We start from the raw sequence: 24,920 nt of genomic DNA on the forward strand, positions 1-24,920 counted from the left end.
GATGCCAGCTCCAGACAGTCTTCAAGCCCTGCAATGTTTTCTTGCCATGGTCAACTACTTAGGCAAGTTTATTCCAGACTTGAGCCAACTTACAACACTGCTCAGAGAGCTGACACGTGAAGATGTATCCTGGTCTTGGTTAGACCAACACTAAAAAGCATTTGATGTCCTGAAACAGAGAATTGCTAGTCCACCAACTCCCAGATACTATCTTCTTCTTCTTCTTTTGGCTTTTCCTGGTTAGGGGTTGCCACAGTGGATCATCTGTCTGCTCATGATTGGCAGTGGAGTTTTACGGTGTTGTGTTGCCATTCTGGTGCCCAACCTTCCACAGAAGGCACAGACTCACGCACTCATGCCTAGGGCCAATTTAGAGTGTCCAATCCACCTACAGCATGTCTTTGGGATGTGGGAGGAAACCAGAGCACCTGGAGGAAACCCCCGTGACCACAGGGAGGACATACAGACTCCACACAGAAAGCACCCCAGCCAAGGGTCAAACCAGAGAACCTCTTGCTGTGAGGCGACAACGCTAACCACTGCACCACTGTGGATGCCCCAACTCCCAGATACTATAATGCTCACAAACCACTTACACTTTCCTGTGATGCTTTGAAATTTGGTCTTGGTGCAGTCATTCTACAAGAGGATCAACCTGTTGCCTATGCATCGAACACTCTTACCCACACTGAGATGCAGTATGCCCAGACTGAGAAAGAGCTTTTGGCAATTGTGTTTGCATGTTTGAAGTTCCTTGATTATGTTTATAGTAGACCTATCCAGATTGAAACAGATCACCAACCTTTAGTCAGGATCTTGAGAAAACCTATGCATTCAGCTCCAGCCAGACTGCAATGTATGATGTTGAGATTGCAAAAGTATAATTTCAATCTTGTCTACAAGAAAGGCAAACTTCTTTATCTTGCTGATACATTATACAGATCACCCATAAACACCACAGAACAGCATGAGAATGAGAACCTTGATTTTGAAGTCATGGAAGTGAGAAATTGTTCTTCCACATGTTTTGATGAGCTGAGAAATCACACAACTACAGATCCAGTTTTACTGAGGCTCAACCACTTTATCAATCAAGGATGCCCGTCAAAACAATCTAGTTTACCTCAAGAAGCGTAATCTTATTTTCCATACAGAGATGAGATTTTGTGTGACAAAGGTATCATTATGAAAGGTCTGAAAGTAATTGTTCCAACGTCCTTGCAACAAAAGTACTTTACTATCTTGCATCTTGGTCATCCAAGAACCAATTCTAGAAGAAGAGGGAGAGAGCTAGTATTTTGGCCTTCTATGTCACAAGACATTGAGAGAGTACTTTCATCTTGTTCCGTGTGTAATAGTTCAAAGCCACATCAACAGAAAGAACCACTTCAGCTAAACCAGATTCTGAAACTACCTTGGTCGACAGTAGCCACCGACATCTTCGAGTGATATGATCAACATTATTTGGTGTTAGTAGACTCTTACTCCAATTGGTTCAAGATTGACTTACTTCCTATCCTAGCATCCAGTACTGTCATTACTAAAATGTAGTGTCATTTTGCAGTACTTGGTAGTCTGCACAAAGTTAATCCTGACAATGGCACACAGTTTACAAGCCAACAGTTCAAAAGATTTGCTGAAGAAGCCCTGAGTACCCACAGTCCAATGGTTTGGCAGAACGTGCAGTTCAAAGTGCAAGACAGTTAGTAGAGAGATCAAAATGAGATAATAGCAATTTTTCCTGAATCTCAGAAATGTTCCTTGTGATAAACTTCTTGGTTCACCTGCTCAGAGACTTCTATCGAGACAAACCAGAACTACATTACCAATCAGTAGTCAATTGTTGGTTCCACATGTCAGGAACAATAGGTGAGTGAAAACCAATCTGTTGAAGAAGCGTTTAACCCAGAAGTCCTACTACGATAAAACCAGCAAACCACTCAAGCCATTACGAGAAGGAGAGGTGGTAAGGATGCAAATGTCCAAAAGTTATGATCAGATTGGTGTCGTGAAGAGTATTTGACCAGAGCTGATGTCATACATTGTGGAATCACAAGGAGCAGAGTTTAGGTGGAATAGGAAACATTTGAGACCGGTGTTTGAGCCTATACTACAGCATATAGCCTGTGAGAAAGACTGTTTATCTCAGAGTGAGTTGTCCGGTGTTCCAATTCAAGTGGAAGTTCTAGGGGACATTCCCATTCCTGTGACGAATCATGAAGTTCCTGATATGAATTATTCACCGAAGACTGTCCCTGTTGCTAAATTTGGTCCAGATTGTTATGTTATGAAATATGGTCGTGTCTCTAAACCCTGTAACAGATAAGCAACATGTACATGAACATTGTGTTTTATTTCTAATGTCTGTAGTAATGCATGTCTTAGTCTAATATTGTTTTTGTAAAGGGCAATCTTTTTAAGAGGGAGGATATAGATCAGTGTGTGTGTATGTACCTTTAAGAAGTTATCGAAGGGCTTGCACAAATGTATAAATACTGAGCATGTATGAGCCTGACTGCCATTTTGTAGTTAGCTGTTGAGATGTAAGCATGTATGTATGTAAGGTCTGTCTGTTAACTGGTTCGTTTGTATTTTATGATGCTGCTATCCATCCTGATGTGTTTCTTTGTATTAAAGCATCTAAACGAAATACCCCGCCTGCTTGCCATCTGTGTTAGAGAGGGGCGAGCGACAATAAACAAATAACTTGGAAGGGCAAACTCCTCCATATCATATTCTCTTACTGAATTTGACAACACAAGGACTATAATAACATTAAAGTTATGCATTGGCAGTTTCATCAGCTTGTTCATGAGATTTTTCTTTATCAGGCCTGTTAGTCAATCACTACGAAAAAGAAACATTTAGAATGAAGCTAGTATTTGAAGGTATATTGCCACTACCAGTGGTCTTCCAAGCCTGACTAACTTTGGATATGGGAAGGCACAGGAACGGAAGTTTTGGTGCAGAAAGAGTACTTCAGAAAAAGTGTAATACAGTACTATGAGTGCCTTTAAACTTAACAGCCAAAAATCACAAAACTGTATTTTCTGCATTCTTTTTTTGTTGCCTTAGAGATGAGGACATGCAGAGCTTGGCCAGCTTAATGAGTGTCAAGCCAACAGATATTGGGAACCTTGATGATTTTGGTGAGAGTGATGAGGAAGATGACCGCAAAGTTACTCAAGTAGAGAAGCCACAACTGGCAGCTGCAGGTAAGAATCTAAAGAATTCTGTGCTTTGTAATCTAGTTGTATGCCAAAACCTAGTAAATGTGGATTAAGATTTATAGGAGATATTGCTAATATGAAATATCAGATAAATTAAAATGTGAAATTAGTTTAATATTATCAGCTAGTTTGAGATGAGTGTATGTGTCCTTTTTTATAAGTATCTGTAGACTTAGAATTCCAGTGCTTCAGGTATGTGGAAATCATTCATGGCATTGTATGTCTTTGGCTGTATTCTGTCAGTCTGGTCCCATTATACCTGTCAAAGCCATGTGATATGACTGGATCTTGCTGACTGGTCTAGAAGTAATGCAGTTTGTTATAAGAGTTACTTTAGAATGTTAATTCTTTAGAATTACATACCACTGCGAGGTTCATGCATGTGAAGTCTTAAAATCCAGTTTATTTTTTTTCCTTGTCATAAAGGGTCTGTAAGAGCAGTAGTCCTTGCAAAATATCTTTTCAGTATGTTTCTGCCTTCCTTTCTGTCATTTTGACAAATTTTCTCTGTAGCATAGCTTTGCATTTGTGATGTGAGATTAGCAGTGTTTACCATACAGATCCTATTAATTAGGACTGTCCAATACAACTTATGGCTACAAAGCTGCTTGTTGGATCTGATCTAGCCCCTCTAGTGCTCCAAGCCTCAAGCTCCTATAATATTTCTTCTCTCCCACAATCTCCCTGTGCACTAAATCTCATTAGGTCTTGTTTGCTGCCTTCAGCATGCAGAAAGATAGTTGTCTCAGTCACAGCTAAGTGAATTGTCTTTTTCACTTTTTATTTATTTTTTTACAGCCTTATCACCTTATGCATTTACAGCTTCTTTGAGATATTACATCATATTACTTAAAATAGTTATTTTGCCTTTTAACTATATTTAGTTTTTGTCTGACTTTCTAATGATTTGTGTCACATGAGTAGGTGATCTAATGACTCGTAGTCTACAAGAAAAAAAAGACTACTATTACTAATTTATTTTCTTATTAATACTTTTTTATACTTTTGCTTTTGATTGGTCTGTTTTGCATTCTACAGTGTTTTTGTGTGTTCTGGTTGAAAACTTTTTGTTTTTTGTCTGAACATTAGTAGTAGGTATGGACAAGTCTGACAAGCCTGTGAAGATCTTTAGAAATGTGCCAAGCAAGGCCACAAAATTTCACTCCAGGATATCTGTGATCTTTGTGTGGTGTGCTTGCACCAGGACATCATTCTGCAGACTGTTAAGTATGCAAAGCCTTTGGGCCACATATCTTAGCTGACCACAGGAATAAGCTGATTTTGAAATAACTGCGTTCTGCAGACTGATATCCTTCTATTCCCATGTTGCAGTATTCATAACATGAGGGATTCCAAGCCCAGGTGACCCGAACGTCCAGCCAGTATACCAAAGACTTAAGCTGCTGCTAGGTACATGTGATGTTGCACATGGAACAGCCATCAGCTATGAAAGTGACATCTGTATATACCATCCTCAGAACTTATCTGCTGCCAGTCCGAACGACAGCTTTCACTGGTCATCTGATCGCAGAAAGTCTTCTACAATTCAGGCAAGTGCCGTGTTGGGGAAAACCTTTATTATGCTTTTGCTACTGCATGCTTGTAAGAGGTTAATGTCATCCAAGAAGGGCAAGTGCCACCCTGGAAGACAGATTCCACACAAAAACAACTAGGACCAGTGTCTTTTCTGTCTGGGTTCTGATCACGACTACAAGGCCTGTGCCATTTGTCAGGTCTTCATTCCTAAAACACTCAGCAGTCATCTGTCTGCCCTTAACATATATCTTGAAAACCAGAGATAAAAGTGATTAGCGCTAGGTATGGAAGGTATTCCAGGTTCTTCGGGTGAGCCCCCAAAGAAGAAGGTGAAAAAGGTAAGGCCTGAATCTTTGGCTGCACCTCTGATTCTAGATGTCCCTCTCAAAGCTGATGAAAGCTTGGAGATATGTATGCTGTCTGGTCCTCCTCATTTGGCGGGCACTGATTTAGAAGCTGCTAGGGAGGTTTCCTTCAGCATGTCCACAGAGGTATTGCAGACGTGTGCTATGAATGGTAAGGAGGAACCGCAGCTCGCCTCTTCATACATTCCTCATAGTACTTGTCCTGCCCTTTCCATTGAGATTTTGCGGATGTCAGGTCCAGAGCCTAGACCTACATCGGCCGTTCCATCACAGCCTAGGGTAGGCCTTCCTGTCAAGAGGAAACACAAACAAAAACATGTATCTCCCATACAGGGACCTTCCCCCTACTGGCAAGCTTTTTCTCAAGGAATCTTGAATGCCTGTCTGGCTCTTAGGCCTTCCAATTTGCAACCTCCTACTCCAGCATTTCCTATTTCCCCTCCACCCAGGAGTACTTCTGCTGAACAAGAGGCCTCTGAAGAAGATGAATTATCTTCATATGAGTCTTTGGCCTACTCCACTCAAATAGACTGTCCTCTGGGTAATGCCACCCCTGAAGTTGATTCCAGTGGTGTAGACTGTCCTGAAGAGGAAATTACATTTGGAGAAACTATCTCCAGAATGAGGGAAAGCTCCCAGGTTTTGGAAGTACAAAAGAGGAACTATTACCTCTTACAAATAGATTCTCCTGCCCCCTTCAGCAATCGCACCTATTTTCCAGCTTTTCAAGAAGCCTTGCTTGCAACTTCCAAAAACCCTGACACACAACCTCATGCTCCCAAAATGCCAGACAGGTTTTATAAAGTTCCTGAAGATAGCAGCTACCTGTACAAATGGCCCCTTGCAGACCCAGCTGTGATCTGTCTCTCTGTTGATAAACCCACTAAATTACTGCCCTCCACCAACCTTCTGCCCTCAGATAAGGACAGTAAAATGATGGGCAGATTTGGGGAAAAGCACTACACCTCTTCTACTCTGACTTTTAGGGCCATTAATTATCAGACACATGTCTAAATATGTTCTGGCCCTACTTTCACAGGCCTCTAAATTGCTGACAGATCTCCCAGATTCTGCAGCCAAATTCCGGCTCTCTTCCCTCTTGGCAGTTTCCTCCCTTGTTACCAGACATTCTATAAAATGCAGTTGTGGTGCAGCTGAGGTGTGTGCAAGATCAGCAGCATCTGGTTCTGTCCTCAGGAGGTATTGATTTCAAGGCAAAACTTATGGATGCACCACTAGACCATACTCTCCTGTTTGGTACTAATGCCACAGACCTGTTTAAATCCCTTCAAGAGAAAGGAGAAGAACTTCAGGAACTTAAACATATTTTTGTTTCTCTAGTTGCTAAGACCATAGAATCTACCCTTCTAAGCCTAATTTTTAAGGAAAAAGATGCATGCCCCTTCCCAACAACACAAGAAAAGCACACACATGCAGGCTCCTCCTAAGTCTCAGCCGTCATCTGCTCAAAAGACCCACTTTCTGGACAAGCCAGGCCCCTTTCACAGTGCATTTCTGATTTCCTTTCCAAATGGTGAAGATTTACCACAGACAAATGGGTCCTGTCTGTTGTCAAAAAAGGTTACATTGTGACTTGAAAAACCACTTCTCCCTTCATGGGGATCCCACACACCCCAAGGAACCAGCTTCACCTTTTCCCTCAGATCATTCAATACTTGCTATCACAAGATTTCTACTCCAGGATGTTTTTAATTCTGAGGAAAGGTGACCCTTGGAGACCAATTTTAGACTTGTCCCAATTCAATCTGTTCCCCAAAGTCCCCACATTTAAGATGCTCACCCTGCAAACTCTGTTTCCACTGTTGCTACCTCAGGCTTACCTAAACATCAAGGATGCATACCTCCACATCCCCATCCTCCCTCTATTCAGGAAATTCTTGCATTTTTCTGTTGCTTCATCTCATTTTCAGTTTTGTGCTTTGCCCTTTGGACTCTCATGGCTCCAAGGGTATTCACAAAATGTTTGCTCCTATCATTGCCTTTTGCAGACTCCAGGGAGTTCTCATCTACCCTTACCTGGACGACCTGCTCATTCAAGCAGAACATCCAGACACTTTGCAACAGAACCTTTAAACCGCCATCTCTTTGCTCCTCAGTGTGGGCTTCACCATCAACTAAAGCAAGTCTTCCCTTTCTCCTTCCCAGGACCAGGTTTTCCTAGGTTGCAGGATAAGGACAGACCTTATGATGGCTTTCCTGCCTTTCCAAAAGATGCAGTCACAATAGACTTACTTCCAACAGTTGTTTCCTCTGTCCTTTCTGACTGACATTGAATTCCTCAAGATGCTAGGGTTCATGGTTTCAGTTATACCAGTGCTGCCCTTAGCCAGACTCCACATGCGAAGGTTCCAGTGGTACCTGAAAATACTCTGGTCCCAGCCTGCTCATCCCCTAGAGTTTGTCTTTCCAACTCTACCCTGCCTAAAGAAGGAATTGTTTTGGTGGATTCAACAAATTTCCCGGAATCCAGGTCTCCCCTTTCAGCCACTTCTTCCAGTTCAAGAAGTGATCACAGACGTTTCAGATCTGATGTGGGGAGCAACAGTGGTGAGCCTAAAGGTCCAAGCCCTGTGGTCTCCCTCCATAAGGAACCAATACATCAACATCAAAGAGACGAGGGCTCTGATTTAGGCCCTTCAAGCCTTCAGGTTGTCTCTTCTACCAGCCCCTTTGAAACTGTTCACAGACAACACCACAGTTCTCTGATATGTGAACAGACAGGAGGGAACAAAGGCTTATCTACTCTGCAGATTAGCAATCTAAGCCTGGGAGCTTGGTCTTCAAGCAAAGGTAACTTTGACAGCTGTTTATATTCCCTCATCTCAAAATGTTCAGACAGACACACTGAGCATATCCATGACACAAGCCCATGAATGGATGATCCACAGAGATGTGTTTCTGGACATTCTCCACCAGTGGGGAACTACTCAAATAGATCTCTTTGCCTCTCCTATGAACAGATGACTTCCAAACTTTTGCGCCGGAGTACCTTACCCTTTGGCTTGGAAGGTGGATGCCTTATCATTCTCATGGAAGGGGATGTTTTTATGCTCATTGCCCCCTTTCCCCTAATTCAGAAAGTCCTGCTGAAGATTCAGAAGGACAAACCAGAAATCTTGTTGGTGACCCCCTTTTGGCCAAGACAGCATTTGTTCCTTCTTCTTATGCAGTTAGCCAAGGGCAGTCATCACAAGTTACCTCACAGGGTAGATCTTCTCACACAAGACAAGGGATCTCTTATTCACCCACATTTAGTAGCTCTGAACCTGACTTTGTGGATGATAGGTTTCTAATTCCTTTCAGGCACATTTTCTCTGCTTCTAGTCCTGCAGGAGGCCAGGAAACCTAATACAGGGAGATCCTACTTGTCCATATGGAAGAGGTTTTACATCTGGTGTCTTAATAAGAGACTAGATCAATTTTCAGTGGATATTCCTCTAGTCCTTTTCTTATTTGTGTGAGCTGCTCAAGACTGGAGTGGCTTAGTCTTCAGTTAAAGCCCATTTATCAGCCATTTCTGCATGTCTGCTTTTATCTCCCCGTTAGCTTCTAGACTAGAGGTTAAACTTTTCTTAAATGGCATCCTTCACATCAGACCTCCCAGGAAACCTGTTCCTCCTCCCTGGGACCTAAATTTTGTTTTTAAAAAACTGACCCAGACTCCCTTTGAGCCTGCAGCCTTAGCTTCCCTAACATTTTTCAGTTGGAAAACTGTTTTATTGATAGCCATCACTTTTGCTAGGAGAGTTTCTGAACTCCAAGCATTAATGGCTTCACAACCCTTTCTGATTTTTCACAAGAATAGGATGTCTGTTTGTACCAACCCTTCCTTTATTACTAAAGTAGTTAATGACTTGTCCCAACTATTCACTTACTCACCTTTTTCCCTTTCCCTCAAAACTCCAGTGAAAGGGTGCTGCACACTTGGATGTACACAGACAACTTAGATTCTGTTTGGGTAAGATCAAATCCATTAGAAAGTCTGAGCAATTGTTTGTTTATTTTCACCCCAGGGCACTGGGGAAAACCTGTCTCTAAACAGACTATTTCATCTTGGATTTCAAGGGCAATTTCATGTTGCTGTGTCTCTCAGGGGAAAACTCTTTCTTCCTCTGTTAAGGCCTATTTCACTTAGAGTGGTGGCTTCGTCTGGAGCCTTCTTTAAAGGTCTGAATACTGCTTCTATCCTGGAAGCAGCTACTTGGTCCTCTGTCCATATATTTACAAAAGACTACAAGCTGGACTGTATCTACTAATAGAATAGTTGTGCAAAATCTTACCATAACCATATATGTCCTTCTGTTCCATGTTGCAGTATTCTATCCCACCCTCCTTCCCCCTTGGTTCATGTTGTTCTTTGGATGTTACCTAATTACCTCTTATCCTTGGACTGATGTTCTGACTGGGGCATTCAGATCTGAGGATGGTATGTGCAGACATCACTTTTATGGCTGAGATCAGCTTATATGGCCAGATTCACACGTACCTAGCAGTAGATTAATTCTTTGGTATACTCACCAGATGTTTGGGTCACCTAGGCAGGGAATCCCTCGTTAAGAATACTGCAACATGGAAGAGAAGGACATCTATGGTTATGGTAAGATTTTACACAACTATTCTTTCTGCAGAGAAACCTAAAAAAGAAATGGAAGAACAAAAATAAAAGTACAAAGATGTGGAAGCAAGATAAAAAAAAATAATAATGCTGTCCATTCTGCAGTTTTAAAAGTACTACTACTTTATCAGAAGGCTGCCATCCACCTCTTTCCTAAAGTCTGTCAGGTTCTTCAGAAGTACTTCCAGTGCAGATTGGGAAGGTATGATGAGGGCATTTTTGAAGACACAGATTGAGATAAGTGCCATCCCATCTCTGATGATATCAAACGTAGATAGGAATGGCCCCTCATCATCCATGTTTTGGTGCTGGTAGTTCTTAAGCTGAGGCATCACCTAGAGCCTGTGAGACTAACACAAACTGCCACAAACTGATACTCTTCCCCTGGCACTGGTCATAACAAGTACAGCTTACTCAGTGCTGAGAGCTTCACCTTTGACTGAATCTCAAGACTGATTACCTGACACCAGGTCTTTGGCACTGACTTTGGCTCCAACCTGTATGGTGCCTTATTCATTGCATGAGCCCTTGGCCTTTGATGTGTTAGTAGATATCTCCACCTTGAAGGCCGTCTATTCATCCGTATTTGGGGTTCCCTCCTTGGTGCTGTTTATGTCCATTTGGAGGGATGAACACAGTGCCAGGCCATGGTTCTCTGTTGCTGACTGATCTGGGGTCAGCATTTGATGTGATGGAAAGGATGATTGCCTGTCCCCTGAGGGCATCAATATAGACTCCAGTGATATTGGCTCCAGCTTCAGACACCCAGCAATCAGTGTCTCACTGTTCTCATCACAGACCCTCTAGTCAGAGTGGAACAGACAACCTCAAACAACTGGTGCAAGTTCTCTCTGAGTCCTCTACAGTGTGCCTAGAAAGAGGACTTGCAAGAGAAAGCACATAAACTCCCATTCAGCATCATTCATATCTGACACTGGCAAAGATGATTGAGAGGGTCCCCTCCCCCAGGATGCCATATTTGGCAAAATACTGGAATTGATGAGTTAGAAGGATCCTGGCCAACTGACCCTCCCCATAAGAGGGTTTATTCAAGGCCCATTTTTCTGTGCCCTCTACCTCCTGGGTGGTCCCTCCTGTTGACCATCTGATAGATTTGAACACCAGGAGATTATTGTAGAAACCTAATTCCGCAGAGGCAATTTCAAAGAAGCCAGATAAGATTCTTTGTCCTCTTAAGGATAAGCAGCACTGGTCCAAGGGACCTCTGGAGAGCTCTTTGATCATACACAGCCACCAACTGAGAGCTATCTGATAATAATGATACTGTCCATCTGCCCACCAAGGAGTCCAGAGTGATGGATAGATTGGGGAAGCATACATATGCCTCAGGTTCTTCTGCCCTAAGAGCATTGAATTATGACACACACCAATACACACACATACACACACAAATCACTCCCAAAGAGATTTAGTGTAACAAGCTTTAGACTGTGTGTGAAATTTGCTCATGCCAAACAGTTAAGAGACCACAATGGCAACTATGCAAAACAGTATCAACCTCTTTATATGGTTCTTATATAGTGCAGCTGGTGGAGCAGCCAGGGAAGCAGGCATGAGCATTACTGTGAGGCATCATGTCTCGCTCCACCTTTGTGACTTTGCAGATATCTTTCACAAATGCCTCATATGATAATACTGCCTTTTTCAGTCCTGCTGTGAAAGAAAAATTACTTAGGTGTGAACAGGAAGGTAATACTGTGGTCTGCCATAGGCATCAGATTCGATACCCCTCAAAGATCCTAAAACAGGAGTTAGAAGGGGTCCAAATACGGTTCAGGAGACCCCCAACATTAGCTCTTTCACTTCACAATGACTCAGAGATTGCTGAGATTCACAAAAATCTGGGATTCTAGAGGTCCTTTTTGGATGAGCAGTACCATTATTCCTGAAGTTATGCCCAACTCTTCCATTCTGAAAGTATTTGGGGACTGTTTATCTCTCCACTTGACTTTGTGGATTACCATCATGCAGGATGCCTGTGTGAGAAAGATAATATCCAGATGTTATACTATGCCCTTTTCCCAACCCCCAACCATACAATTTCATGCACTCCCAGATATCCCACCCTACCAAAAAGAAAGCACCCAGAAAATAAATAATTTCTCTGTTAGAAAAAAAAAAACACCAAAAGGACCCACCAAATCAGAGAAAGTCCAGAATCTGTTCATGATTCTTAGTAGTTGTAGCTGCAAAGCAAAACAAGGACCTCAGGCCTATTCTAAATCTATGCAACCTAAACTTTCGCATCAATAATACACCCTTCAGAATGTCACAGTACAAGTGATTTTGCCCTGCCTGAAAGCAAGTGATTATTTGCTTAATAGATCTCCAGGATGCCTACCTCCACATCGAGATAACAAAGACATCTAGATGATTCCTATGTTTCCAACTAAGAGCCAGTTGTTTTTAATTCAGAGCCCTGCCCTTCAGTATCACCATAAACCCTATGTGTTGATCAAGTGCATGGTAGCAGTTGCAGCCAGTTTACTATTATTAACTTTATTCATAGGCTGTTGAATCTTCATATGGTCAACACCATTATGCGAAAGTAGGAATGCCAAATTCTGGTATACCTGAAACAAACACTGAACCTTGAAACTCCGCACTTCTTCTTCTTCTTTCAGCTTTTCCTGGTTAGGGTTGCCACAGCGGATCACCTGTCCGCTCTGCTCTGTGAAAAAATAAATGCAGATGTCCATGCTGAATGCTGCTGCTGCTTGCGTCTGGTGCCTTGTTAAAATAAAAGTCTGATTAATGCACTCAACTTTGCAGACTATTAACCTCTTTAGCACTATATTATCACCTTTACACAGTTACTACTAAAATAACCTGTCTATGTAGCAGACAACACATACAATACTGTACAGTTTACAGGTTTAATGTCTCAGGTTAAGCTTTTCAGACAGTACGAACAATGTTCTCCAGTGTACAGATCTAACAGGAAATCAGATCTCATATTATATACTTTCAGTGTCCTTTATATAATATTTTTTTATGAAAGCAGTCTTTTGATGTTGATGTAATACAGTCTGTTGTTAAGCTTCTTTGTGCTCAGTTTCAAGGTGAATTATATGACAATCTAAGACGTTGTCCTTACCTCCAACCCAGTAGGGGGTTGTTCATTTCTTGTACCTGGGTCTCAGGAATTAATGAGTTACCCTTAGCATTTCCTTGAAGTTGTACCAGACACAAAAATGTTTTGTATTACATGCACAGTTGGATACCTTCAGCTAAGAGCAGTCTGACTATATTTTTCTACATATATTCTAGCAAACAGAAGTGTACATGAATTTAACTAGCTGTATTTTTCTACATATATTCTAGCAAACAGAAGTGTACATGCACTGTTATATTTTTCTAATAAACATATGTGTAGATGCACTGTTATAAAAATATACATATATATATATATATATATATATATATATATATATATATATATATATATTCTTCCTTTTTGTTTTAAAACACACAAAACAGTTTACATTGATATATATTCTTTGGTTAGATCATAATTTTTATTATGATCTATTGAAAACACATGGGAAACAAAACCTTTAGTTTTCTTTTGATACAGCAAGTTAAAACAGTTTTATATTGTCAACACAGTAATAACAAGCATCACAGTAATAACAAGCATTACTACTAGAATTGGATGAATGATTTAGTTTAACAACTTTTTTTCTTTTGAAGACCATTTGTAAAAATGTCCCACCAATTATGAACTGTATTTTGCAATTGCTGAATTAACTGTTTGCTTTTATTTATTTATGACTTTATGTAATGATTTTAATGAAAATTTTACATTAATTATTGACAATGTCTGTGAATTTTATTGCAAAGTCATTGCAGCTTTGTTTCATAGAATAAGCACATCTGTCATAAATGTTAAGCTTTGATTTGTTAGTAGACATACAGATGAATTGAGGAGCAATTACTGTGAACAGTTTGATGGCAAACTTGTTTATTTACACAGATTTACAGAGTGTTGTAGAAAACATATTTTATACACTGAAGAATGCTTTTTACATATTAAACCATTTACTGTACAGCATACACCAAGCATATTTATTATTTGCTATCCGTTTTACTTGCCCAGAATATTTTTACATTGGTACATACATGGAGTATAATGTACACTTAGTCAAGTTTACAAATTTAGTGGCATTAATATTAAACTGAAGTCTGTTGATTAAACATTTACTGAAACATTAAAATATATTACTGTTTTTGGTAGTTTTGTCTCACTGCCGTACATGTTGATAGTACCCTAATCACTTGATGACAATAAAAAGGAAAGGTTGTATTTTAATAATTACTGAATCATTAAGACAGGCCAGTATATTTTTCTTTTGTACCTTTATTGTAGTCCCTCTTGCAGTTCTGTTTACATGTTACACAGTCAGTGTAAAATTGAAAGAGTGCCCTTTGTGCCTGTAGTATGCAGCATTTCATTGCAGTGTTGTGTTGTTTTGTAAAGATATATTTGCTTCATGCTGTGAGAGCTGTACATATGCTTGCCCTGTGGCTGTTTTCCAAACTGTGACACTCTGGTCTAAGGAAAGATTTTTAACATGCAGTTTTTGTCTCTCTGGACAAGAGAAACTACCTTGGATTTTATTTGTAGTATATATACTCAATACAACTTTATATTAGTAATATTACTTTTGTATACCTTTTTTGCTGGAGTGTCTGCTATTTTTGGTGCTATTATACAATTACAAAATATTGTACAAAACAAAAGAGATATTGGTTTAACTAACACATGCTTAAAACAGACGTATTTACACTATTTACATTTGCTGTTTTCTGCCTTTTGCTCTTGTGCATTTTAAACAGATGCACTTTAGGTGAAAAGAAAATACATGCATGTTACTCTTGTGACTCTCTCTTTATTGCTTTTAATTACCCTCATTTGATTTCTATGCACGAGAACTGTTCTATTATTGAAGTGGGGATTTTGAAATGATCTAACAGCTTAGCTATGAGAGGCTGTCCCTATGTGTATGTCATAAGAATGGCTGTTATACATTTTACTTTATTGTTTAACTGATAAGTGTTTTGCTTTAACTGAATGAAAGTTTTAAAACATTTGGGAATATTTTGTTCATAAATTAGATCCTGCTGTGTACACTAACCATTTTTAAATATATAATGTAGAGTGTTATAAATTATATTCTGTCAGTGTAGCTAACTACTGTTTAAGATCTGGAATCTGTCTCTTTTAACTCTTTACTGACCAGATTCTTTTTGTCTTGTAAGTTTGCATGGACTGTCTGATATGATTCAGTAACCTGTTCTACTGACTCTAAAGCTCGTATGCACTTCTGAAAAAGTGTTTGCATATGTTGTCTAAACTTTTTGAACTCATTTTGTCTGTCTTTTAGAAGTTTATTAAATTTTCCTGTCAGTTCACCATGAACCTCGTCTCTGTCCTTATCTGTTTTGTACTGTGCAGTGGCTTTATTCCACTTTTGTCTAAAGGATATAACAATATGTACAGGAGATTCTTTGACTAACTGATTTGACTGCTGTTGTAACTCTGAAATTAACATTTCACATGCGGTGACGGGACATAACTGTTTAACATCTGAAAATAATGCAAGTGTAACCCTTATCTCATTGTTTACCATTAACAACGGTCTGGACTGTACTTTTATGACATTGTACACAGAAAGCAGTTTCATATGACTTGCACAATAAACATTTACTGTCATACCACAGATTTTTCTGTTTAAGATACCAGTCAAATGTAATCCATTTGTATAATTCCTGACTGTCAACTTGCCCTAATAAGGTTTTACATTTGCTAATATGCTGTTCACACAGCCTCTGTAGTCTGTCCAAAATTGACACATTAAGAGTATAACTGTGTTTACTACCCTCTCTACTGGTATCCATACTGCATGTAAATACACAAGATCTCTTACCAATTCTACAGGGACAATTGGCCATGCTGCTTACTGTAGATGGTTGGAAAACTTCTGGAGTTACTTGAAAAGCTGGTGAAACAAAGCTGGCAGTTGCAGATTCAAAACCTGAGAATTTACAGACCTGGAGAATTTGTGGCACTGCTTACTTCCTGCACAACAGTCTCACCCTGGATACAGAAATATGGGAAACTGTACTGCTGCAAACTGTGTAAACTGAAGTGCTCCTATTCAGGACTCAATCAACTACATAAATGTTAGCTACTGAGCTTTTACTGAAGTGACGTTATACAAGGCACTGCTCTCCCTGTGTTCGAATACAGGCAAGGATCGCCACTGAAAAATTAAAATGCATATGTTTGTGCTGCTGCTGCTTCTGCTTGCTGGTGCCTTGTTAAAATAAAAGTCTGATTGTTATTAACTTTGCACAGTAATAGTAAAATAAATTGTCTATGTAACAGATGACATGTACAGTACTGTACAGTTTACAGCTTTAATGTCTCAAGTTAAGCTTTTCAGACAGAATGAACAATGTTCTCCAGTATACAGCTCTAACAAATCAGATCTCATGTTATGCACTTTCAGTGTCCTTTATATATACTTTTTTATGAAAGCAGTCTTTTGATGTTGATGTAATGCAGTCTGTTGTTAAGCTTCTTTGTGTTCAGTTTCAAGGTGAATTATATGACAATCTAGAAAGTCATCCTTATCTCCAACCTGATAGGGAGTTGTTCATTTATTGCACTTGGGTCTCAAGGAGTTATCCTTATCAGCATTTCTTTAAAGTTATACCAGACACAAAGATGTTTTGTATTACATACACAGTTCGATGCCTTCAGCTAAGAGCAGTCAAACTGACTATATTTTTCTACATATATTCTAGCAAACAGAAGTATTAAACGCATTTAACTAACTATGTTTTTCTACATATATTCTAGCAAACAGAAGTGTACATGCACTGTTATATCTATCTAATAAACAGAAGTGTATATGCACTGTTATAAATTTCTAAAAATATATATATCTAACACTTTGGACCGAAGAACAAGGTTACTGTGGGTCCAGAAGGAGACAAGGTTGGACAGTCAGTAATGTCAGTGTTTGACATTCCATCGTTTACAATGTGGGACTCATACAACTGGACTAGACTGCCTGAGTCAAGTTTATGATAGTAAACTGTTGCAGCCTTCCTGAGACTCTTCGAGTTATCTGCATGTTCACACATTTAAATGATTGGCTCCATGACAGTAGAGTCTCTCACTGAAGCCAAAAGCTACTTGTTGCAGTTCCTAAGGTATCTCTGAATTACAGCAAATAAAGTATTGAACCACTGTGGTCCTTACTATTTATTGAATTCCACCTGGACATAACAAAATGCACAGTCAGTCTTACTTCAGACTGAGATTAGATGCTCAAAGCTTCAATCCAGTGTCTTCTGAATCACTCATCTCCTTCAGCAGCCTTGGTACTCTGTGTCCCAGCACTGTTGGCCTCAGCAGTAGTCATGGTGCTTAACATATACTTTTAAATACGCATATTGCAGTGGTTACACAAGACTCCAGTGGTCTCAGGTTTCAAACCATCCTTCAACCCACATAATCAGTGCTCAGTTTTTCAGTGCTCATTTGAAATGGTGGCTAACTTCCCTAACAATGTATGCTTTGAGACTGTTTGCTTTTCCTTCTCCTGGGGTGGCAGTCACCATAAGCACCTCTGCTTTGGGGTGGGGATGTGGACTTTTCATGGGGAGAGTGGTCCAGGGAACTTGGAATCAAACAGAGGCCAATTTTCACATCAGTATCCTGCATATCAGAGTGTATTTTTCTGGTATTAAGGGAATTTGAGTACCTTCTGCCTCCAGAAGTGATTTCCATTCAAACAGACAACAAGTCTTTAGTGTGGTATTTGAATAAGCAAGGAGGAATTACATCCTATCCCATTTGCAGAGAAACCATGAGAGTTTGGCATTGGTTGATCACTTTTTAATGCTTTTTAAGTCACAAAACACATTCCAGAGAAAGCCAGCTGTCTTGCAGACAAGTGTAGCATGATGATTCATGAGTAGTTTCTCAATCCACCAGTAACATATCAGATTTTCAGCTGCTGAGGTGAGCCTTAATGCAGTCCATTTGCATCCCTAACTAACACCAAGTACAGCAGCTATTTTGCATTGATCCCTCCAGAGGAACAGTCACTAAGAGATGTTCTGGCTAGACAATGGCCCACTGGATTCTCTGTGCCTTTTTCCCACTTTGATCTTGTAATGATCAAATTCTTACAGAAAGCAGCGACTTACAGAGACATATTGATCCTTATTGCTCTGTGCTGGTCATGGCAATTTTTGTTTCCCTTGTTCAGTCCTCTTCTGATGAAGCACCCTAGACTTTGAGATCCCCATCTGGATCTTCTCTCACACCTGTCTGGTCAGCCTCACCTGGACTTACTCAGACTGAAATGAATTGCCTTCTTTCTCCATTTCCCTTGAAGCAAAAGATCTCTTATTGTCTCAGAGGGTAATTCACATCCTTTCTGGTTCTCAGAAAAAAAAAATAAATAAAAATCCAGTCATAGAATCATAGAATGTAAAAAGCAAATGGAAATACTTTTCTGTGTGGGCAGCTAGTTATTGACTGGCTGCCCACACAGAAAAGACATTTAAGGCATTGACCCCTGCTCTGCTTCACTTTCTTTCAGACTTATTTGATGCAGGTTCAGGCTTCTCCTCAGTCAAAGTTCAGCTGGCACTAATATCCAACTTTCAAATTACAACGGGCTGCTTTCATTGGCTCTCACAAATTATGCAAGGCTTTTTTGAAAGGAACCTTTTGTCCATGTCCTACAATAAAGGACCTGGTTCCACCTTGGAATCTAAACTTTGTCTTAGAAAATTTGACAAAAACCCTTTTGAGCTGTGATTTATGAAAATATTTGGCATGGAATATGTGAATTCAGTAGTAGGAGTTCGGAGTGAATTTACATGTTATTCCCCAAGGTATAAAAACTGAGCTAGGCTAGACATAATTTACATTTCCCAGGAATATGTGCATTTAATTGAAGATCTTAATATACACCCGATAACTATTTCAGACCATGCGCCAGTAATAACTAAAATAAAAACATGGGGTAATGGAATAAAAATGAGATGCTGGCGCTTTCCCACCTATCTGTTGAAAAGATAAGAATTTAAGGAATGGGTAGTGGAGATTATTCAGGAGTTATTCGAGAGGATAGAAATTACTTCTGAAAATGTAGCTAGGGATTGGGATAAAATTAAGGTGGAGTTTAAAAATAGGGTGGAAATAAAAGAAAGGGTGCTATAGTTAAGAAGTAACAAGTCTTATGTAAGGGAACTGACAAATGATAAAGTATTGTAGAATAGGGGAAATCTCACAGAACAAGAAGAGGATCAACTGCAGAATGCTAAGCATAAAATAAGGGATTACCTCTGTAATGTACACGAGTTTAAAAAGATTGCTGTTCAGCAGCTGTTTTTTGATAACACTTGAGCACAAAAACTTTTAGCACAGCAACTTAGACAACAGCCAAGCTTAGGATGCCTATAACAAGGAGGGTAATAAGAGTATTAGAAATATTTCAGAAATTCTATGAAAGTCTGTATAAAGCAGAGAAATATGGAAATTGAGAAAAGATGCAAATGGAAATATTTATGGTAGAATTAAATATGCCAATGTTAGAGGTAGATGAGGCTCAATTTCTAACAGGATAGGAGGAGATGAGATGAAAATTGTGGTATATAACCAATCTCCAGGAAAGTCCCCAGGAACAGATGGTATTCCTGTGGAAGTTTGGAATCTGGGTGGGGGGGAGACTGATAAAGATCTGAAAGGTTTTGTTTAACAGTATTTTAAGAGGAGGAGAAGTACCAACATCCTGGAAGAAAGTAGTGGTAGCTGTAATACCTAAAGAGTGTAAAGATCTATCAGATTCAGCTTCATACAGGCCCGTTTCAGTACTAAACCATGATTATAAAATGATCATGTCTATAATGGCTAAAAGAATGGCAAAAGTGATGCCAATATTGATAGATATGGATCATTGTTGTTTTGTGGAAGGGAGGCATACATTTGACAACATTAACAGAACATTGATGATCCAGAGGGAAGCAAAATGTAAGAAAATGCCATTGCTGTTGGTGGGTCTTGATACAAAGAAAGCATTTGAAAGAGTAGGCTGGGACTTTTTGAGTGGAGCAGTGGAAGCATTTGCATTTCCTAAAAAATTATAAGGTTGATTAGGGGGATTTGTGAAGGATCGGAGGCAAAAATAAAGTGGTTGAGGTCCTCTGATAATTTCTTCTTGAGCAGAGGAACCAGACAAAGGTGCCCTCTTTCCCCATATTTGCATTTGATTTAGAACCATTGGCAAAGAAAATAAGGGACTCAGAAATTCAAGGATATAATTGGTATGGTAGTAAGGAAAAGTTGACTCTATTTGCAGATGATATTATTTTATACCTGACAAAACCAGAAAGAGACATTAAAGTGCTGAGGAACATTTTGAGACAGTTTCATATCTTTTCGGGATACAAAATTAATGAAACTAAAACAAAGGCAATAGCAGTAAATTATGTACCCACACATGAACTGGTTCAGCAATATCCATATTTATGGGAACATGATAAAATGAAGTATTTAGGAGTATGGATTAAAATTAATTCTTGTTGATAATACAAAAACTGCAAAAATGGAAGCTTTGTTATATACAAAATGTTTTTAGTCCTGTTAGTTTTATACAAAGTCAGGCATATTTTTATCAACCAGAGAAGAAGTTGTGAATAGCAAATAATAAAGAGCTGAATGACTGTATCTGGGAGGGGAATAAGACACGAGTCAAGTGAAATGAGCTGATTCTTCCAGTAGAACATGGTAGATTAGGATTGCCTAATTTGAAGGGGTATTTTAGAGCTACACGTTGAAGGCTCCTATACATAGCACAAGCAGAACACTGTAATTCAAAGTGGAAAGGAATGATGATGAAACGGTGGAGAAGCTCAAGAAAGAAGGAGAGACTGGGATTTTGGATGTAGGCCTTTAAGGAGAATAACAATAATCATACAGAATATAGTAGCAAGAAATATCCTAAGAACTAAGCCAACACGAAAATGGAGAAAGGAGATTCTGCCGATAAGGATGACTGCAATTAGATATATAGACAGTAGGTAAGAAGGGGATGGAATTTATTGGAGAAAAGTTGCAAAGTAACCAAGGTATTGGGAGCAAATAACTAAAGAGGGAAAAATTATAGAATGGGAAGATGCCAAGAATTTATTTGGACTGCAGGTTACAGATTGCCTTCTCTATCAAGGATTGATATCAGAGTATAGGCAAAGAGAAAGAAATACAGGTGTCCTAAATGAAAGACCAGCACTGGTAGAGTTTTTAGTAGAATTTAGAAGAGAATCTACCATTAAAATGTATGTAATGTTGCTTAGGTTATGCGATATATAGCAATATATGTGAAGTATAATGTTTGAACACATAAACTTGTTAATACAGTTTAATTACTTTTGTATAAATGTAAATTTTCCTATGCCACAAGTGATAATTCAATAAAAATGTTTAAAAAATCTTCAATAACAACAGTGTATCTCTCTGAACTAATCCTTCCTTTATTCTTAAGATTATTTCAGAGAAAATTTGAACCAGCCTATATTTGGCTGTTTTATTTCCTATCCATTCTAATAAAGGAGAGTATATTCTTCACACCCTAGATGCTCAGGGTCTTTATTATATGATCAAACTTCCAAATGTTTGACCGTCATATGGTCGACACCATATGATTGAAAGTTCAAACGTTTTAACGGAGATCTCCGTACAGCACGAAATGGGAAGATTTCCCTTTTCTGCACTGTAGTGCGATCTCGGAGTTGGTATATTTAAAGAGCAGAGGGTGTGGGTGTGCAGAGGTGCTTGCCCCGTGCTTAAAATGTTCAGATAAGTTATTTGTGTATTTTTTTTTTATTTATTAGATATTCAAACTTTTAACAGCTCAGTCATATGGTGTCAACCGTATGACCATCGAACCTTTGAAGGTTCGATCATCTAATATAGACCCGATGCTCACAGGCAGCTTAGACTCCACAGGGCAAAGGCATTCAGAAAAGATAAGCAATAGTTCCTTCTCTCCTAACAAATTAGGATCAAAAAGTGTCTTAGGTAATACTGTCCATATGATTGTATTTCATTTGCATGTGTAGCGCATAACAAATCCTTACCTGCTAAACCTACGTCTCATTTTGCAGGGTCACTCACTGCTTTAACAGCCTTATTCAGAAATTCTGCTGTGGATAAAAGTGCTTTCTTTGGAACTATAGTCCTTAAGGGTATCCTGTCATGATGTCACACAAGGTTTCAGGCAGCTTGAGATTGTCATACGGACTGGATGAATAGTATAAGGAAGTTATGTACTTAATGTCATGCTGGATACTTTCATTCTGGTGCATGTGATACAGTATCCTTCCCTCCATTCTCCTATCCAAATTGTTTCTTCCCAAGGGCTTGTCCAGCTGTCCTTTCTTTCCAATATACCTCTAATAGTCACAACCCCCTACCATTAGTCAGCAAACTTGGTGTGAGAAGACTTAGTACACAGGGGATTATGGGAGCGAAGAAATCTTAAAGGAGCTTGAGGCTTGGAGCACTACCACTAGCATGGCTGGATCAGATCTAACAAGTAGCTTGTCACCCATTAGTCATACTGGACAGACCAAGATGAAATTATTCATTGTTATGGTAAGTACATGACTTCCACTGTTATGGCTAAGGGATTGCAGAATCCAGTAATGCTGTTTTCAGGTCTAGTTTAGTTCCATTTTGAATTTTCTCCAATTAAGGACTGGATTGATTTAGCAGGTTGGAACTGTGAGTCTGTGAATATTAAATAAACAATTGGCTTTTACCATACTTTATTTAGCTTGTTAATGCTCTTAAGTAATAACTGGATAGATAAATGGTGATCCTCCACAGATCTATTTCAGCTACCACCAAGTCCGAAGCCAATAAGTAAGTAAATAGTTTGATAAAGAAACAAAAGTTAAACACCCAGCATGGATGCATGTATGTATGTATGTATATACGTAAGGTAACAAATGAAAGAAATTTTACTTACAAGAGAAAGTAAATTACAAAAGAAGACCAACACTACTGCACATATCGATGTTAAGCACAAAATAATTAAATGTTATACCGTAGCTATAAAGAGAAGATTCTGAAAGAGTAGTTAACATAAATAAATATAAAGAAATGTCAATGAATGGAAACCAATCAGACAAATGTGCAGGCCTAAGAAAATATTTTTCAAAACTTAAAGACAATGTACAGCTTTCCAGGATGTCTAATTTAACCATAAAGAGTACACATTTCAACTATAGTATCAACAGAAAAAATAGAAATAAAAAATAAAGTTTAATAAGGTAAAATAATCACAGGAAGAAAACAAAGAAAAACTCTACAAAAATCCCAGACTGGAAATTAAATCAAGGGAGATAATTAGCAAGAGGAAACCTAAAGAGAAAAAATAGCTATTGATATAGCTAGGATGATAATTTACATAAAATGCTTGCTCAAGAGCTGAAAAGAAGGAAGAAATGAGGATAAATATGAATGAAATGTACAGGCATATTGCATGTCAACAAAGGCATTTCTGTTCTAGTGGTAGATGGTTGGTCATCCCTGCTTTAGCTGTGAGCCCTGCTTTTTTAATGTAATTTGTGGTCAGATCCCTTTGTGACCCTCAAGCTGTATTCTTTTTACAAGCTTATTTGTTCACTCAACTGTGCCTTCCAGAGGCTAACTCTGACAGTTCCATCCCTCAGGGATGGACAAGCTCACGTTGTGTACTCACTTCCTTTCATCCCTGGCCACTTACTCCAGCACAAGAGTCAGCTTTTCCACCATGCTTTGGCTGAGATTGTAAGAGCAAAAGGGTGATGTTATGTGGTCCAATCTCGCCTACATTCTTACTCACGGGTTCGGAGCCAAACATCGGCTCAGACTCGGCCAACTTATTTTTCTAGCACGAAGTCTATAATTGGCTGGGCTAACCTGGTATCCCATGTTGCACTGCTCCACAGCCTCAGATCTCGTTTGCCGCTCATGTAGCTAGGACGTGGTATCGCTTGGCTGTGGCTAAGTAGCTTTAAAACTTTTTTCTCACTGCAAATTGTGTTTTTTCCTCACAAAAGCTATTTTAATAGCTGATTGCTCTTGTTGTTTAGCGTGTTTTTTGTGGTGTGAGTGATTTGTTTGTGGTATCCCTCAGTTCCTACGGGCTAGGCCTGTTTAAGTTAGAGGATCTAGTCCTCCTTCCGTTGTATAGTTTGTCTGTTCCTGTGAAAGGAAAGCGTTTTTTTCCTTGTTTCTGTGTCTTTGTACGTTAGTTGTCTCAGAATCATTTAACTTAGAGATTCTTGTCAGCAGTTGTTAGCGGTAGTTTCCCGCCTTTAATCGTTGTTGGCCTAAGGTCCTGTTTCGGTTGTGTTGTGTACTGTGTTTTTTTCTGATATGTCAAAGGATCAAAAGGAACACAAACCCTCGGGTTTAAGAAGTGTTCTAAATGCAGCTACAAGATGTCCATAACAGATGGACATGCCGTTTGTGTATACTGCCTGGGGGCTATACATTTAAAAGAGTCCTGTAGCTTTTGTCACACATTCAGCCCAAGGGTACTACAGGAAAGAAAAAATAAACTTATACTGAAGGGTCTTCTAAAGCCTTCCTTTGAGGAGTCCATGGACTCTTCCTCTGATTCACAGACTAAAGCCAAGACCTCTAAGGCTAAGAAGAGATCTCCGGATCCATCTGTTTCATCGGAGCCACCGGAGAAGACTACCAAATTGGATTCTACCTCCTCGGCTCCCTTGTCCTTGGGGCCGCAGGAGGTAGCTGTGGTTCTTGAATCAGCCTCGGCTCCAATCCTGTTAGAGCCCATTCGGAGACGGTCTCCTAGTGTTAGACAAGGATCTCCAGATAGGAGATCACAGTCACCTTCTCTCTCCTCCAAATCCTCCAGGCTCTCTGATTTGGATGTGGATGGGGTGGTCCAGAGGCTCCTGCAGTTGCCTGTGTTGGCAAAATTATTTTCGGTTCCGACCCAGTCGGCTCCGGAGCCAGTCCTGATGAGTGCACCTATGTTTCCTCCTCCGAGCACCTCCTTGTCTTCGTAGCCAGAGTGTTCTGCTATG

General features: G+C 39.5%; 1 protein-coding gene across 2 annotated transcripts in view; it reads left to right on the forward strand.

Moving 5' to 3' along the window:
• The window catches only part of LOC122805531, a 2,823,268-nt gene that overhangs the window by 1,187,296 nt on the left and 1,611,052 nt on the right, over positions 1–24,920 (forward strand). For both annotated transcript variants that reach the window (XM_044075738.1, XM_044075739.1), the window contains exon 6: positions 3,076–3,215. In XM_044075738.1, the coding sequence (XP_043931673.1) occupies positions 3,076–3,215 (140 nt within the window). The remainder of the gene's footprint in view (positions 1–3,075; positions 3,216–24,920) is intronic.

This window comes from Protopterus annectens, chromosome 6.part1 (assembly GCF_019279795.1).
Source record: "Protopterus annectens isolate FY-2018-M chromosome 6.part1, PAN1.0, whole genome shotgun sequence".
Taxonomy (NCBI): Eukaryota; Metazoa; Chordata; order Ceratodontiformes; family Protopteridae; genus Protopterus; species Protopterus annectens.